This window comes from Ambystoma mexicanum, chromosome 13 (genome assembly GCF_040938575.1).
Source record: "Ambystoma mexicanum isolate Mex_15411 chromosome 13, UKY_AmexF1_1, whole genome shotgun sequence".
NCBI classification, from domain to species: Eukaryota; Metazoa; Chordata; class Amphibia; order Caudata; family Ambystomatidae; genus Ambystoma; species Ambystoma mexicanum.
In genome coordinates, this window is record NC_090938.1 from 690299207 (window position 1) to 690313455 (window position 14249).

Below are 14249 nucleotides of genomic sequence, written 5' to 3' on the forward strand. Positions count from 1 at the left end.
TGGGAATGGCGTTCTAGTGAGAGAAGCTCCCTCACTCTGAGGGGAGCAGACACTCTGCATTGAGCGCTGGTGCTGGGAATGCCATTCTAGTGAGAGAACCTCCCTCACTCTGTGGGGAGCAGAATCTCTGCACTGAGCTATACTGTTGGGAATGGCTTGTCAGTGAGAGAAGCCCCCTCATTCTGCAGGGAGCTGACACTCTGCATTGAGCTTTAGTTCTGGGAATGAGATTTAGTCAAAAATCACCCTCAATCTGCATTGAGCTATGGTGCTGGGAATGGTTTGTTAGTGAGAGAAGCTCCCTCACTCTGCAGGCACTCTGCATTGAGCTGTGGTGCTGGCAATGTTTTGTTAGTGAGATAAGCGCCCTCACTCTGCAGGCACTCTGCATTGAACTGTGGTGCTGGGAATGGTTTGTTAGTGAGAGAAGCCCCCTCACTCTGCAGGCACTCTGCATTGAGCTGTGGTGCTGGCAATGGTTTGTTAGTGAGAGAAGCTCCCTCACCCTGCAGGCACTCTGCACTGAGCTGTGGTGCTGGGAATGGTTTGTTAGTGAGAGGAGTTTCCCCACCCTGCATGCACTCTGCATTGAACTGTGGTGCTGGGAATAGTTTTAGTGAAAAGTTCCCTCACTCTGCAGGCACTCTGCACTGAGCTGTGGTGCTGGGAATGGTTTGTTAGTGAGAAAAACTCCCTCACTCTGCCGGCACTGTGCACTGAGCTGTGGTGCTGGGAATGGGTTGTTAGTGAGAGAAGCCCCCTCACTCTGCACGGTGCAGGCACTCTTCACTGAGCTTTTGTGCTGGGAATAGTTCGTTAGTGAAAGAAGCTCCCTCACCTTGCGGGCACTCTGCATTGAGCCGTGGTGCTGGGAATTGTTTGTTAGTGAGAGAAGCTCCCTCACCCTGTAGGCACTCTGCATTGAGCTGTGGTGCTGGGAATGATTTGTTAGTGAGAGAAGCTCCCTCACTCTGCAGGCACTCTGCATTGAGCTATGGTGCTGGGACTTGTTTGTTAGTGAGAGAAGCCCCCTCACCCTGCGGGCACTCTGCATTGAGCCGTGGTGCTGGGAATGGTTTGTTAGTGAGAGAAGCTCCCTCACTCTGCAGGCACTCTGCATTGAGCTATGGTGCTGGGACTTGTTTGTTAGTGAGAGAAGCCCCCTCACCCTGCGGGCACTCTGCATTGAGCCGTGGTGCTGGGAATGGTTTGTTAGTGAGAGAAGCTCCCTCACTCTGCAGGCACTCTGCATTGAACTATGGTGCTGGGAATTGCTCTGATTACTTACCGGTAATCTTCATTACTCCTAGTCCTACTCTTCCTCGTCACAGTACTTACTTCATGAGGCACCCGCCTCCGACACAGGACCTTCTTCTATTTCTTTAAATCCCTATAACTCCTCCCCCACATCCATGTCACTCAGTTTCATATTACCAAGCCGGAGCATGGGACCTTCCCCGCAGGGAGGGTGAGGAGGGTCGTCAGTACTGTGACGAGGAAGAGTAGGACTAGGAGTAATGAAGATTACCGGTAAGTAATCAGAGCATTACCTCCACGTCCACTCTTCCTCGTCCCAGTACTTACTTCATGAGGTATACCAAAGCATCAACGGGGAAAAGGTCCCAATGAGACAGAGCCAAAAACAGTGCAGCAAAACACACCCACAATAACTCTTAAATCACATCCCCACAGACAAAAACTCCAACCACGAAGGAACCAACCCCCGAGTGGGAGAAACTCAACCCATAGCGGTTGATGAAAATGCCTAGACCAGCCAAGGCGGCAGCCATACAAATCTCTTGCAGAGAAAAACCCTCCTTACATCGGGCCAGGAAGCCGCGAAACCCCTGGTAGACCGCCCCTGATTGTGCGCAGGCACAGGCAGGCCAGAAGCCACACAGGCCCTAGAGATCACAACCCGGAACCACCGGAAAATGGAAACCACAGATGCGTTATGCCCAGCCCCAGCCAGACCACAAGCAATCAGAAGACTATCAGATTGGTGGAAAAGGCAAACCAAGCCAAATACTCCAACGCGTCCCGCCGGACATCAATGTTAAGCCGAGCCACCTCCTCAGGCGTTCTTGGATCATGAAAGAAGTCAGGGAGAACCAGACCCTGAGAGGTGTGAAACCCGAGAGACAACTGAAGGGAGAAACTTCGGACCACACCCCGGCACCACCGAGTCTGGCAGCACCCTCAGGAAAGGAGCGTGACATAAGAGAGCCCCAATCTCCCCAAGCCTACGGGCAGAAGTGAGGGCAATAAGAAAAGCAGATTTCAGTGTAAGATGTTTGATATCAATCTCGGAAATGGGCTCAAAAGGAGGCCCATGAAGGAACCGTAATACAAGAGGGAGATCCCAAAAGGAAAGCCCTTTATCAGCACAAGGAAGGGAAGAAGAAAAACCCTGGATCAACTTCCCCACCAACACCTCCCCATCCAAGTGACCGTCAGAGTCCCCCAAAAGGAATTTCATGGAGGCCCGCTGAGAGCAAAGCCTGGAAAAACTGCCAGGCCCCTGTCAAAACCCCTCCTGGAGGAACCGAAGGATAGCAGAGGCCAGAACGCAGGGGAGGGATCCCAGACTGCCCATACCAGTCTCGGAAATGGCCCCAATGTCTGCCTAACACCTTCAGAGTGGAGGGTCTAAGAGCATCCATTTGGACTCAACTACAGGATCTGAGAACCCCTGAGATATCAACCTAGACTGAGCAATAGCCACACCGCCCATTGCATCCGGTGGAATCCTAACCGCAGATCCCCTTGAAGGGGACACGGCCACCTCGGAACCAGCCAAGGTTCCTAGGAACAAAGCTCCAACAGAGAGGGGAGCCAACTCCGGCGGCACCAGAACAGAGCTAACAACAACACAGTCACCCTGGACACTCAGATGCGCCAAACCACCCGGGGCAGAAGGGGAATAGGTGGAAAGGCATAAAGGAAAACCCCAAGGCCACTGTACAGAGAGGGCGTCCATCCCCCAATCCCCTCAACCTGAAACCGAGAGCAGAAGAGGGGAACTTCTGCTGAGGCCGGGGATGCAAACAGGTCTAGAACCAAGGACCCTAATCTGACACAGGTCACCGCAAAGACCTGGGCCAACAGGACCAGTTCTGCAGAGGAGTGAAAACCGGCGTCTGAGAAGATCCGCTTGAACATTGTCCACCCTTCTGATCCGTGAGGCCAGCAGATACACCAGATGAGATTCCTCCCAAGTGCCTATCAGCGCTGCCAGAGCATTCAAGGAACAGCCGGAACCCCTTTTGCAGTTCACATATGCCAAGGCCGTCGTATTGTCCGATCGGACCAAAAACCGCCGACCGTCCAGCAACTCCTCGAAGTACACCAGAGCTTGCACAATGGCACAACTCTTGCCAATTGGATGATCACCGGCTCTCCCCAGATCTCACAACCCTTGAGCTGAGAGGACCCCCAATGTATACCCTTTCTGCTGGTGTTGGTAGTAGGAGAGGTCACAGGAGGAAGGACCATGCACACCTCAGCCTGTAGACCTGAACCCCCCCGCCACCATAGCAGGGACACTCGCAGCGCTGGGGACACTGAAAACAAAACTACGAAAGCCGAGATGTCGGGAGCCAGTGGGAGAGAGTATAAGACACCAGGAGACGTAACCGAAGACAGGCTCAAGGAACTGGAAAACATGCAAGACGCCACGTGCCCCGTAACTTCAGCAACAGGTGAGTCGAGACATACTGCCTTCTGAGAACCCAGCCCAGAACAGCCAGCAAGCGCCCCCCCTGCACAACATCCAGAGTACGCTCTCCCCAAACGTCCGGACAAGCAGTGCAGGGTCTTGAGACCCATAAGCAGGTGACACATCCTAGAAGGCATTGGGACCAGGAACACCCGCAAGTAACCCACAACAACCGTTCGGAGAGAACGGATCCCATGGCCAACTACTTGGACCGTGAGCTGGGTACCAAAGTCCTAACCATGCAAACCTGGACAGGAGGAGACAGGAACGGCAACTGATACCCCCTCCAGACGGATCCCATTACCCAGGAAGCCGAACCCCACCGGTCCCATACACCTCCGAGAAGATAGAGACGAGGAGCCAGGGAAAACCGCCAGTCACTGCACTTGCACCAGAGGGAAATCACAGGACGTTGAAACAGGCCTGCGCCACAATATAACAGCATGCTTGTCAGTCCACAAAAAGATTTGACCTATCAAAAGGAAGATACTGGACAGCCCAGAAGTCCAGCAGACCATGGCCCCCTCAGCCGACAGAGGAGCCACCAGGCTGGCGTCAAAAGGGCAGAGTACTGTCACAAAGCGGGGCAAAGCAATCCATCCCGGATAGCCGACATCAAAGGCAACCCCCTACCTGAGGTATGCCTATACTGGAAAACCCACTGAAGTGACATCCCCTCCACCGGCACCAGGGGCTCTGAGAACCCCTCTAAGCACAGACATGTGCCACCATGTGCCCTATCACTTCCCACAAGTCTGAGAGGAGGCGTGAAAGCAACACGTCAGCACCGGAGGACCTAGGGCCTAAGAGAAGAGACAATGGGAACCCCCTGCATGGCCGTTACTTCCATGATCATTTTCCATAATCCCATGCCGGACAAGGGAAAAGCAAATCAACTCCTTTGACTTTCCCTTGCGCAGTTTAGAGGAAGAGGACAGGACAAGGAGTCTGCGTCCATAGCTAGCACAGACCCAAACACACCACATGACTGAGAGGTGGCTTGAGCCCTGTATCCAGTAGCTGGTAGCCCCATGCTCTAAATCGTTCCAATGCATCGGTCTAGGAAGGATGAAGGACCGAGTCAGCACCACTGAGACTCGAACCCGAAGTGTAGACTATGCCAGGCCGGTACCCTTCCGGCCGCTTGCAGATGGTTCCAAAATCTGCGCCGTATTCACAGGCAGCACGCAAGGAATGCAGCCAACATCCGGTGCATACTGGGCTGTGTGTGTCTGAGGAGCTGGTGGTATGTGACATGTCTGTGACAGAACAGAGCCCCGCACTTTCAAATACTCTGTCACAGTCACCCCACGACAAGAAGCAGAGAGTCCTCACAGCAAAAAAGGAAGGCTAGCCCATACTGCCAAGTGCTTGCCATCATTTCCAATAAAGATGTGTACACAGAGCACGAGGTAACGGCCTTTCAAAGGAGTCAAGATGGCCATACCAGCAAGAGAGGGGAAAACATCAAGCACAGTCCTCCCCTCTCCTTACCTTCCCCCAGAGAATGCAGCTGACATCCGGTGCTTCCTGGGCCGTGTGTCTCTGAGGAGCGGGTGGTATGTGGCATGCCTGCGACAGAACAGAGCCCCCGCACTTTCAAATACTCTGTCACAGTCACCCCACGACAAGAAGCAGAGAGGCCTCACAACAAAAGGGAAGGCTTAGCCCATACTGCCAAGTGCTTGCCATCATTTCCAATAAAGATGTGCACACAAAGCACGAGGAAAACGGCATGTTGAAGGAGTCAAGATGGCCACACCAGCAGGAGAGGGGAAAAATATCAAGCACAGTCCTCCCCTCTCCTTACCTTCCCCCAGATAATGCAGCTAACATCCGGTGCATCCTGTGCTGTGTGTGTCTGAGGAGCGGGTGGTATGTGACATGCCTGCGACAGAACAGAGCCCCCGCACTCCCAAAGACTAAGACTCTCTGCCACTGTCACCCCACGACAAGAAGCAGAGAGGCCTCACAACAAAAGGGAAGGCTAGCCCATACTGCCAAGTCGAATCAAGATGGCCAAAACAGGAGGAGAGGGGAAAAACATCAAGCCCAGTCCTCCCCTCTCCTTACCTTCCCCCGGGCCGTGCAGGACCCGGGACACAATGCTCACGCTGCGGTCCGGAGCCCAGCAAAGAACCGAGCAAAGCAATCCAGCTCAACTGTGACCACAAGCCCCGCAGGGGGCCCAGGAGCAGTGCCGCACCTGAGGGAGCCGAGGGCCCCGCCACACAGCCCCCCCCAGGGGGCCAGCAATCGGTGCTCCCCAGTGCCCCGCACCGGGAAGAAAAAGTCCAACCTGCCGGAGGCAGGAAAAATTTAAACTGAGTGACATGGATGTGGGGGAGGAGTTATAGGGATTTAAAGAAATAGAAGAAGGTCCTGTGTCGGAGGCGGGTGCCTCATGAAGTAAGTACTGGGACGAGGAAGAGTGGACGTGGAGGTAATGTTTGTTAATGAGAGAAGCTCCCTCACCCTATAGGCACTCTGCATTGAGCTATGGTGCTGGGAATAGTTTTAGTGAGACGTTCCCTCACTCTGCATGGAGCAGTTAAACTGTATTTAGCTCTGTTGAAAGGACAGGTTGTTTAGGGAGAGAGGCTCCCTGGTACTGCCGGGTGCAGGCACTCTGCATTGCGCTCCAGTTCTGGGAATGGCTTGTTAGTGAGAGACGCTCCCTGACTCTCAGGTGTGCAAACAGATTAAATTGGGCAAAAGTGCTGTGCCTGGTTCCTTAGGGAGTGCATCTCCCCAGCTCTGAGGCGCATGTAGTAAGGGAGCATGGCTTTGGGCAGCAATGTATGCTGATCGCTGATGGACCTGCATTAATAAGCGCCTGCCGGTGTAAGCTGTGGCGCCGCTATTTGCCGGGCATCCTGCACAAGACCTGACCGTGTTCTCGCTTTCTTGCAGGACCCGCGCCATTTGCAGTACTTCGCAGACATCGGCGAGTCCAATACCTATTTGGTGACGCAGGGCAAGAAGCTGTACAGTGCACCCACCGAGTTTGGGTTCTGCCTGAAGGTAAGGGAGACCCCCCGGGATCCCCCACACTCAGATTCAGACCCTGCATGTTCGTCCTGTTTGCCGCCATTCTCACCGCTGCACTGCATGGTGCTTGCCTTAGATATTCGTCATTGGCTAATCCAAGAATTCCAGAATACCCACGAAGTACTTGTATTTGTAAAGCACACAGGGCCCCCATTTCAAGTACGGCGCACTATTGGTATTACCCACTTTTTCCCCTAGCTTTCTGTTGTTGTAGCTTTTTTACCACAAAAATATAGATGGTAAGTTTGAGTAAGGTATATAGGAAGGTGGGGGTGAGGGCTGGAAAGCGAGGATGCAAGGCTCTCCCTCTGCATTTTGTGGTTACAACAAGCAGTACAATTGGCCAAAAAGAATTCAGCGAACTCGGCGAACTCATAAGGCGCCGCATTGTCCAATCTACGCGGACATAGAAAGGTGCCTGCATAACCCGGCCACGAGCCGGAAAACCAAAAGAAAAGCTTCTGGGCTTTGCGCAATAACTCAAGTCAAGACAATTCAGTGCGGGAATATGGATTAGACCGCTAATTTGGTAGTATCGGCGGTATGGGGTAATGATGTCCCCATACATAATGTCGCCGGGAAAAGCCATTGGCGTTATTATGTATGGTGACTTTATGTATGGGAATGGGTTGCGGGGATGTCCCCTGCTCCCATTTAAAAAAAACGTTTAAAAACGGGGGTTGCGCGGTTGTCCGCCGCATGTTCGATGTAACATTGTCTCTGCAAAAAACAGGGACTTTTTTGTCAGGAGACATTTTTGCGGGGACATTATAACATGGAACGTATGGGCGTCTCTGGTGGGTGGAGGCAAACCATACCACTTGGCGTGGGTGATGGCTGTCATTGGTGGGCGAGGCATCTCGCCTCAACCTATCGCAAATGCTGCTCTAATACCCTTGTTAGTTGGGCTACCCCCACACTTGGAACGTGGGGCACAAACTACCCCTTGTTTAGGATTATGAGATTGGGCTAAATCAGTGTATTATAACATGTTGTTCGTTTAGCATAGAGCACCCAAGTGAGAGATTAATCTTGTCCCCCGACCTTCGCCATCCAGCAGAGTTTAAGAGTAGTGTGCTGTTCCTTTTATAACCTGCTTAACCCTGAAGCTATCACCAGGATTTGCAGAAGCATTACCCTAGCACAGGGATCTGCGATCTGTGGTTTGCTGGATTTTTTGGGGACTAGTGTTCCCATAATCCTTCACCATTGACCATGCTGGCTAGTGCTGATGGGAGATGTAGTCTAAAATATATCTGGCGAGACAAAGGTTGCAGCCACTGGTCTAGCATGTCTCCAACCGTGTTTGATCATCCCCAGGCGTGCCGCAAAACCTTCTGAGCAAACCTCTTCTGTTCCCTATATTCCCCAATTTGCCTAAACTCTGCTTCTGACTTTAGCAATAATCCCTGGGGCAGCGGCCAGACCTGGGGGTAACACTCTGAAGCCCAACCTCACCCACCCATGCAGAGCAAGGGCTGTTTTTATTTAGAACTAGCCACCACCTGAGGATCATAACTACAAACACACGGGCAACATCTGTAGTGTGCCCCTCGGGTGCTTCATCTTTCATGAAAGTAAGCATGTTTTCATGAAAGAAAACCAATCCAACATGGCCATCACAGCAAAAACGATGAGCCCCTTTTCTATATCTATGCCAAGCTATTGGTGTGGGGGAGGCGAAGGGGCATAGGAGACGAGAGCCCAGCAGACAGAAAAAGATGACTTTTTTAAAATGATAAAACTGTGTAGGAGGGGTCAGAGCGAGGGTGAAAGCAGCTAGCTACATGCTTGGAAAGCAGGTTTATGGATTAAGCCTGCGATCCATACAACCTGATTGGCAGCTGGCACCTCCTGGGAGGTAATGAAGAACAACGGTGAGACTCTGTTTCAGGGGTTAATTTACTGAGGTGATTACTGGGAGGTGAGTTTTGCTTTTAGGAGAGGACACTGCTTTAAAAACAAGTTTAACCTGCTTCAGCCATTGGTTTACATAATGTCTTTTAAAAACCACCTAGTAAACATTTCGATTTTCTTTTGGGTTTTCAGAGTTGTTCCTTTAAACCCTCTCAGTTGAGGGCTCTTATTAATATGAACTGTTCTAGAGCTCTCCGGTTTCCCTTGGCCATGTCTGACAAGACTATCCAGTCTTGTTTTGTTCTCTTTGGATTCTGTGATTTTTTTTTTCTTTCACATTTGAAATGCACAAAAACTACAAGTCCCAGAAATCCTAGCATGGCCACGGGAAATGTGATTGCTCTGTATTTTCTAAGTCAGTACCAACATCAACGTGTACCAGAAGAGAAACGAATCAATGTTCAACCAATGTTACGTCATGTGACACACTTCACCTTATGGGCCATCACAATACTGGTATGGTGCAATAATCTTAGACATCCTACAGCCCACACTGGACACACGGATTGAAAATGTGGCTTTTTAGTTTTGGCTGTTAGGTGGCGCTTTAAGTGCTGCCTATAAGCAAAAATTGTCGGCATGGGATATGAAGTGGTCTATGGTCTTTGCATCGAAAATGATGCATTGAAATTAAAATCCATCGAAAAAATGCTATCTTTGAATTAAAAGTACATATCCATCGAAACTTGTCCATCAAACATAGGAATGGACAAGTTTCAATGGATATGTACTTTTAAATGTTAAAGATAGCATTTTGATGCATTTATTTTTCACGTTATAACATTACATGGAGCTGTCCACTCCTGAAATCTTTAAAGTATTTCAGCACTAGCCAGATTCATGTAACGTTTGAGTGCTTATTGTTTATTTGGTTGGATTCCCCCCACCCAGCCCCCAAGGGCAGGTCCCCTAACTCTAACCCTACCCTAACCCTTACCCCACCCCTAACTCTAACCCAACCCTTAATCTAACCCTTAATCTAACCCTATATCTAGCCCTAACCTTAAATCTAACCCTAACCCTAATTATCCATCGAAATTCATTCAATGAATAGGCTTTTCGATGGAAAAGCAATTGAATGTATACATTTTGATGGATAAACATTTGATGGATAGTAATTCGATGGAAACACCAGATACCATGTGAAGCTTGGAGAGAGACGGGATGTGGAGAGAGACAAACAGCCTGTTATTTCTAAGCAGTTTTCTGAACGGCAGGCGCACAATGCCATTAAAGTTATCAGGCTCGAGCACCCCACCCCCACCTCCACCCCCCCACCCCTTCAAAATGTGAACTGAGGGACAGAGCTTTTTGTTAGGCAGAGAGGGGAGAGAAGACTTTCCTGAAACCGGCTGCTTTAAAGTGTTACTATGTTTGTGCAGAAAAATGTATTTGCACAAACGCAGCAAAACTTTAAAGCTGCTAGTTTCAGGAAAGGCTTCCATTGCTCAGGGATGTCATTTCACCAAAATGCCAGGGGTAGCGGAAGTGACATCACATGGCCCTTGACCTCCGATTGTGTCACAGGAAGTGATGTCATTTGATCCCGCCCCAAAGTGACATCACAGGAAGTGATGGCACATGACCTTCAGATGCGTCTAATACCCGTGTTCCCAGGTGCTCTTATTTCAGCCAGATATAAGAACCGAGGCACAGAGGGAAGTGAGATTTGTCCATGATCACACATTTGGAGAATGTAATGTTCCAGATTCGAAATGCAGCCTATATCTAAGACATACATAATGCAGTACTTGTAACAGCGTCACTGAAATCTCTAACGCAGGCCACAGCTAGTGTATGAAACATCTATCAGTGGGCACAGATGTACTGTGATGTGCCCATTCATGTGTTAAACAAGCCAAAAAAGCACTGACCTAGGGAGGCGTGCGCTGTCTGTTACACAGGAGCAAATTGCTGCACGAGCAAGGCCTGAAAATTAAATCATTGACCAGGATTTGGTATCAACAAAATTCCCTGGTTATACATGTATCTATGAGTCAGCAACCACTGTGATAGATGAACCCTATTGTGCCGGTGTAAGCAGATGCCATCTTTCTCCGTGTGCATTTATCTTTAAGGTATGTGACAAGCAATAACATGTTGTCCCCATAACCCAGCGCCGAACATAACACCTTAATGTCCTAGGCTTTGATACACGACTCTTCTTCAATATTTTTTAAAAGGATGAGGTGTAGGGAGGGTGGGCTGCACTTCCCTCAAGAGTGGGGCTCAATGCATCTACGATTTTCAAAGCTTTATGTGCGAGGTGCGTTATTCAATGACCTCCCCAAGAACGGCCTGTGAACACTTCCACAGATGAGTTTGAGTGGGGAGGGGTGAGTCACTCCATGGATCTCTCACTTCTGGGACAACGCTTATTTTCTTCAACATTGTTGGACCAGAGCAGGGTCCTGGTCGAGTTTGCGGCCCCTCTCAACCACTCACATCACACTTGAATGCGTTCAAGGTGAGCAGAGCCCAATCAGTGGCATAGCACAACATTTGGGCCCCCCCCGTGAGCCATGCTAAGGACCAACCAAACTCCGTAAAAATGCACAGGACATGCAAACCCCCCAGGCTGGGCCGTACCACCACATGTGCGCAATGTCCATGATGATTATGCCGCTGCAGGGGCCTGCACTTCTCCAACTGAAAGAAGTAAATGTTTTTTTTATCAAAGCTTAAATGTTTCACCTAGTGTAGAAAGAATGGGAGGTGCCTGACCCCAAAATCTAGTTATTTTATTAGAGGGTGTAAATATCTGCCACAAATATGTGATTGTGACAGAGCATAGTGACAGAGCATAGCGAGGGAACCCAAACTAACAAAAATGGGTTTGGGGGTCAGGGGATTCTTCCCCCTCCCATGAGAAAATGTTTTGAAAAATGGGTTAAATGTGTGCATTTCACAGCGCACTTTCTGTGAAAATCTGGGTAGCAGGCCAGACCATTTGCAATCAGTTTTGTTGAGTGAAGGGTAACTCATGGAAAATAGTACAATAGAAGCAAGGCACCAAAAGTGCACAGGGCATTTCCCAATGCATTGTGATGCTGGTCCCTTCAATAAATGACAGTATAAAATACATTTTCATGCTGGCTGTGCCCACACATTTCCATGCTGGCTCCACCAACATATGCTAGTATTCTCATATAAGACATACTCATGTTTGCTTTGAGATTTCTTTTATAGTATTACTGGCACTAGGCACAAAGCTGGCTCTGCCAATATATGCCAGTGCTCCTATGTAAGAAAATAGTCCCGATGGTTTGGCCATTAAAAGTGACATGTCACAATAAGAAAACATGTCCAAGCTGGTTCCAATGTAAGCCAGTGTAGACCCATAAGAGCACTTCTTATCCTTGCTTCATCATAGATGCTCAGTTAATAAGTCATGCTTCAGTTAGAAATATACAGGCCGCTACACCAAAACGTCAGACTAGCGAGGTAATACTACTTATCATGCTTGCTTTATCAAAGATGACCAGTAATAAATGTCATGCCACAGTAATCAATGGCTAGACTGGATGTGCCAAAATGCCAGTCTAGCCAGGTAATGACACACGTGAACTTGGCTTTGCCTGAAAATATCAGTAAAACGTGCAGAGTCAACAAAGGATGTGTCAAAAATGCTCTAGTGATCCCCAGTCTCCCAAGCCTTACACACACACACCGCAGGCATCCCCTTTCACCCACCCATACATCTCCTCTTAAATTCATTCACCACACAGACATGCACCCACCCACCATGACTATTCACAAACACAATCACCTTCATACCCATTCACCCACGAGTCACTCACCCATATACCTTCTTTCACATACACTGGCACCCACCCACCCAGAACATTTACACACACACACTCACATTCCCACCCACCCAGAACATTCAAACTCACACTATCACATTCCTACTCATTCACCCAGCACTCACTGACCCATACTACTTCTCTCGCATCCACTCGCACTGCATTCTCCACACAGACACGCACCCATCCAGAACATTGAAACACACTATCACATTCATACACATTTGCCCACCAGTCACTCACTCATACACCTACTCTTACATCCACTCGCGCTGCATTATCTACACAGGCACCCGCTCACCCAGAACATTCAATCAAACACACACTATCACATTTCACCTCATTTACCCACCACTCACTGACCCATAGCACATACATGAATCTGACACGTACTTCACACATGCAAAATACACATCACATTTAAAAAAAAGCCTTTTTACCTGTTTTTCCAGGTTTCGGTCCGTCACTTCAGGCCACCCTGGTATAGCTTCCTGGTTCCTGTTTATGAGCCGCGAGGAAGCCAGAGAAGAAGGGGTTGGAGCTGAATGTGGCATGTGACAAGTGCCACATGTCACGGTCAGCTCCGACCCCTACTGAGCTCTTCCGTCTCGCGCTACAAGCTCCGGCCCAGTTTTCATCCTGATGGGTGAAGACTGTGCTGGAGTACCCCAGGCCTATTGTGGCGGGGCCAACGCATGGCAGGGTCTACAGGGTTCCACGCTACTCCAGGAGCTTCAGTTAAACATTTTTTTACAGAGGTTTTACAGGGGTAGTAAGGGAGATGGCAGAGGTAGCAAGGGAGAACAGAGGGGTTGCAGCTGCGACCCCCAAATGACGTGCCTGCCATTGCTGCTCTGCCTAACAAAATCAAATGCACACATCAGCCCCTCCCCACGGATGGGAGCAAACATATAACCACGTTATGTGTTCTTTCACATCCGAGGGAAGGGGCCCGACGAAGCCTTTTGTGAAACTGATAGTGTTAAAGGGTGTTGAATGTCAGCTCATTATGTACGTGTGTATGTAATGTATGTGTGAATGAATGAGTGAGTGTGTGTGAATGAATGTATGATGTATGTGGGGCTGGATGTGCATATGAATGAGTGAGGATATGGTGAATGGGATGTTTAAATGAGTGAGTGAATGTGTAAGTGTGTGTGGGTGTGTTTGTGCGTGCTTATGTGTAATATTGGGCCGAGGAGTTGATTCTAGAAGGTGGGAGGTGGGGGGGCCTAGTGGCTGGTAGGAGAGGGATGGGTGGGGAAAGGAGGATTTCGCTAAACATTCATTTCAGCTTTAATTTGGTTAATCAACCACAAAAGCACATGTTATTAGAAAAACAAGTAATCATGATGTGTTATGTGGCTAGAATCGCATTTTGGTGCAGCCACTCTAGTCGTTTATTACTATGACATTACTTTTTTTTTTTTACTCGGCATCGATACCAGAGTATGCATGACATGTGTTATCATGTGGCTAGACTTGCATTTTGGTATACTCAATCTAGCCATTTCTTCCTGTGGCTTAATATTTTTTTACTGGGATGGACATGAGTTCATATAGTTCCATGTTCTTTCATCACCAGCAATTACAACGGCAGGCACATGTACATTGTAATGAAAACGTTTATGGAAGTTTTTATTTTTATTTTGGGAGGTTACCTTCCAAATCCCCCTCCCCACCCATCTTTACCTATTCCCTACCCCCCAACCCCTTATCTGCCCTTACCCACTCCCCCTAAAAAAATGCAATGAACG

At 49.2% G+C, this 14249-nt stretch overlaps 1 protein-coding gene across 3 annotated transcripts in view; it reads left to right on the top strand.

Moving 5' to 3' along the window:
* GRB7 (growth factor receptor bound protein 7) overlaps positions 1 to 14249 on the top strand; it is a 715403-nt gene that overhangs the window by 651067 nt on the left and 50087 nt on the right. For all 3 annotated transcript variants that reach the window (XM_069634743.1, XM_069634745.1, XM_069634744.1), the window contains one exon: positions 6632 to 6742. In XM_069634743.1, coding sequence (XP_069490844.1) covers positions 6632 to 6742 — 111 coding nt within the window. The remainder of the gene's footprint in view (positions 1 to 6631; positions 6743 to 14249) is intronic.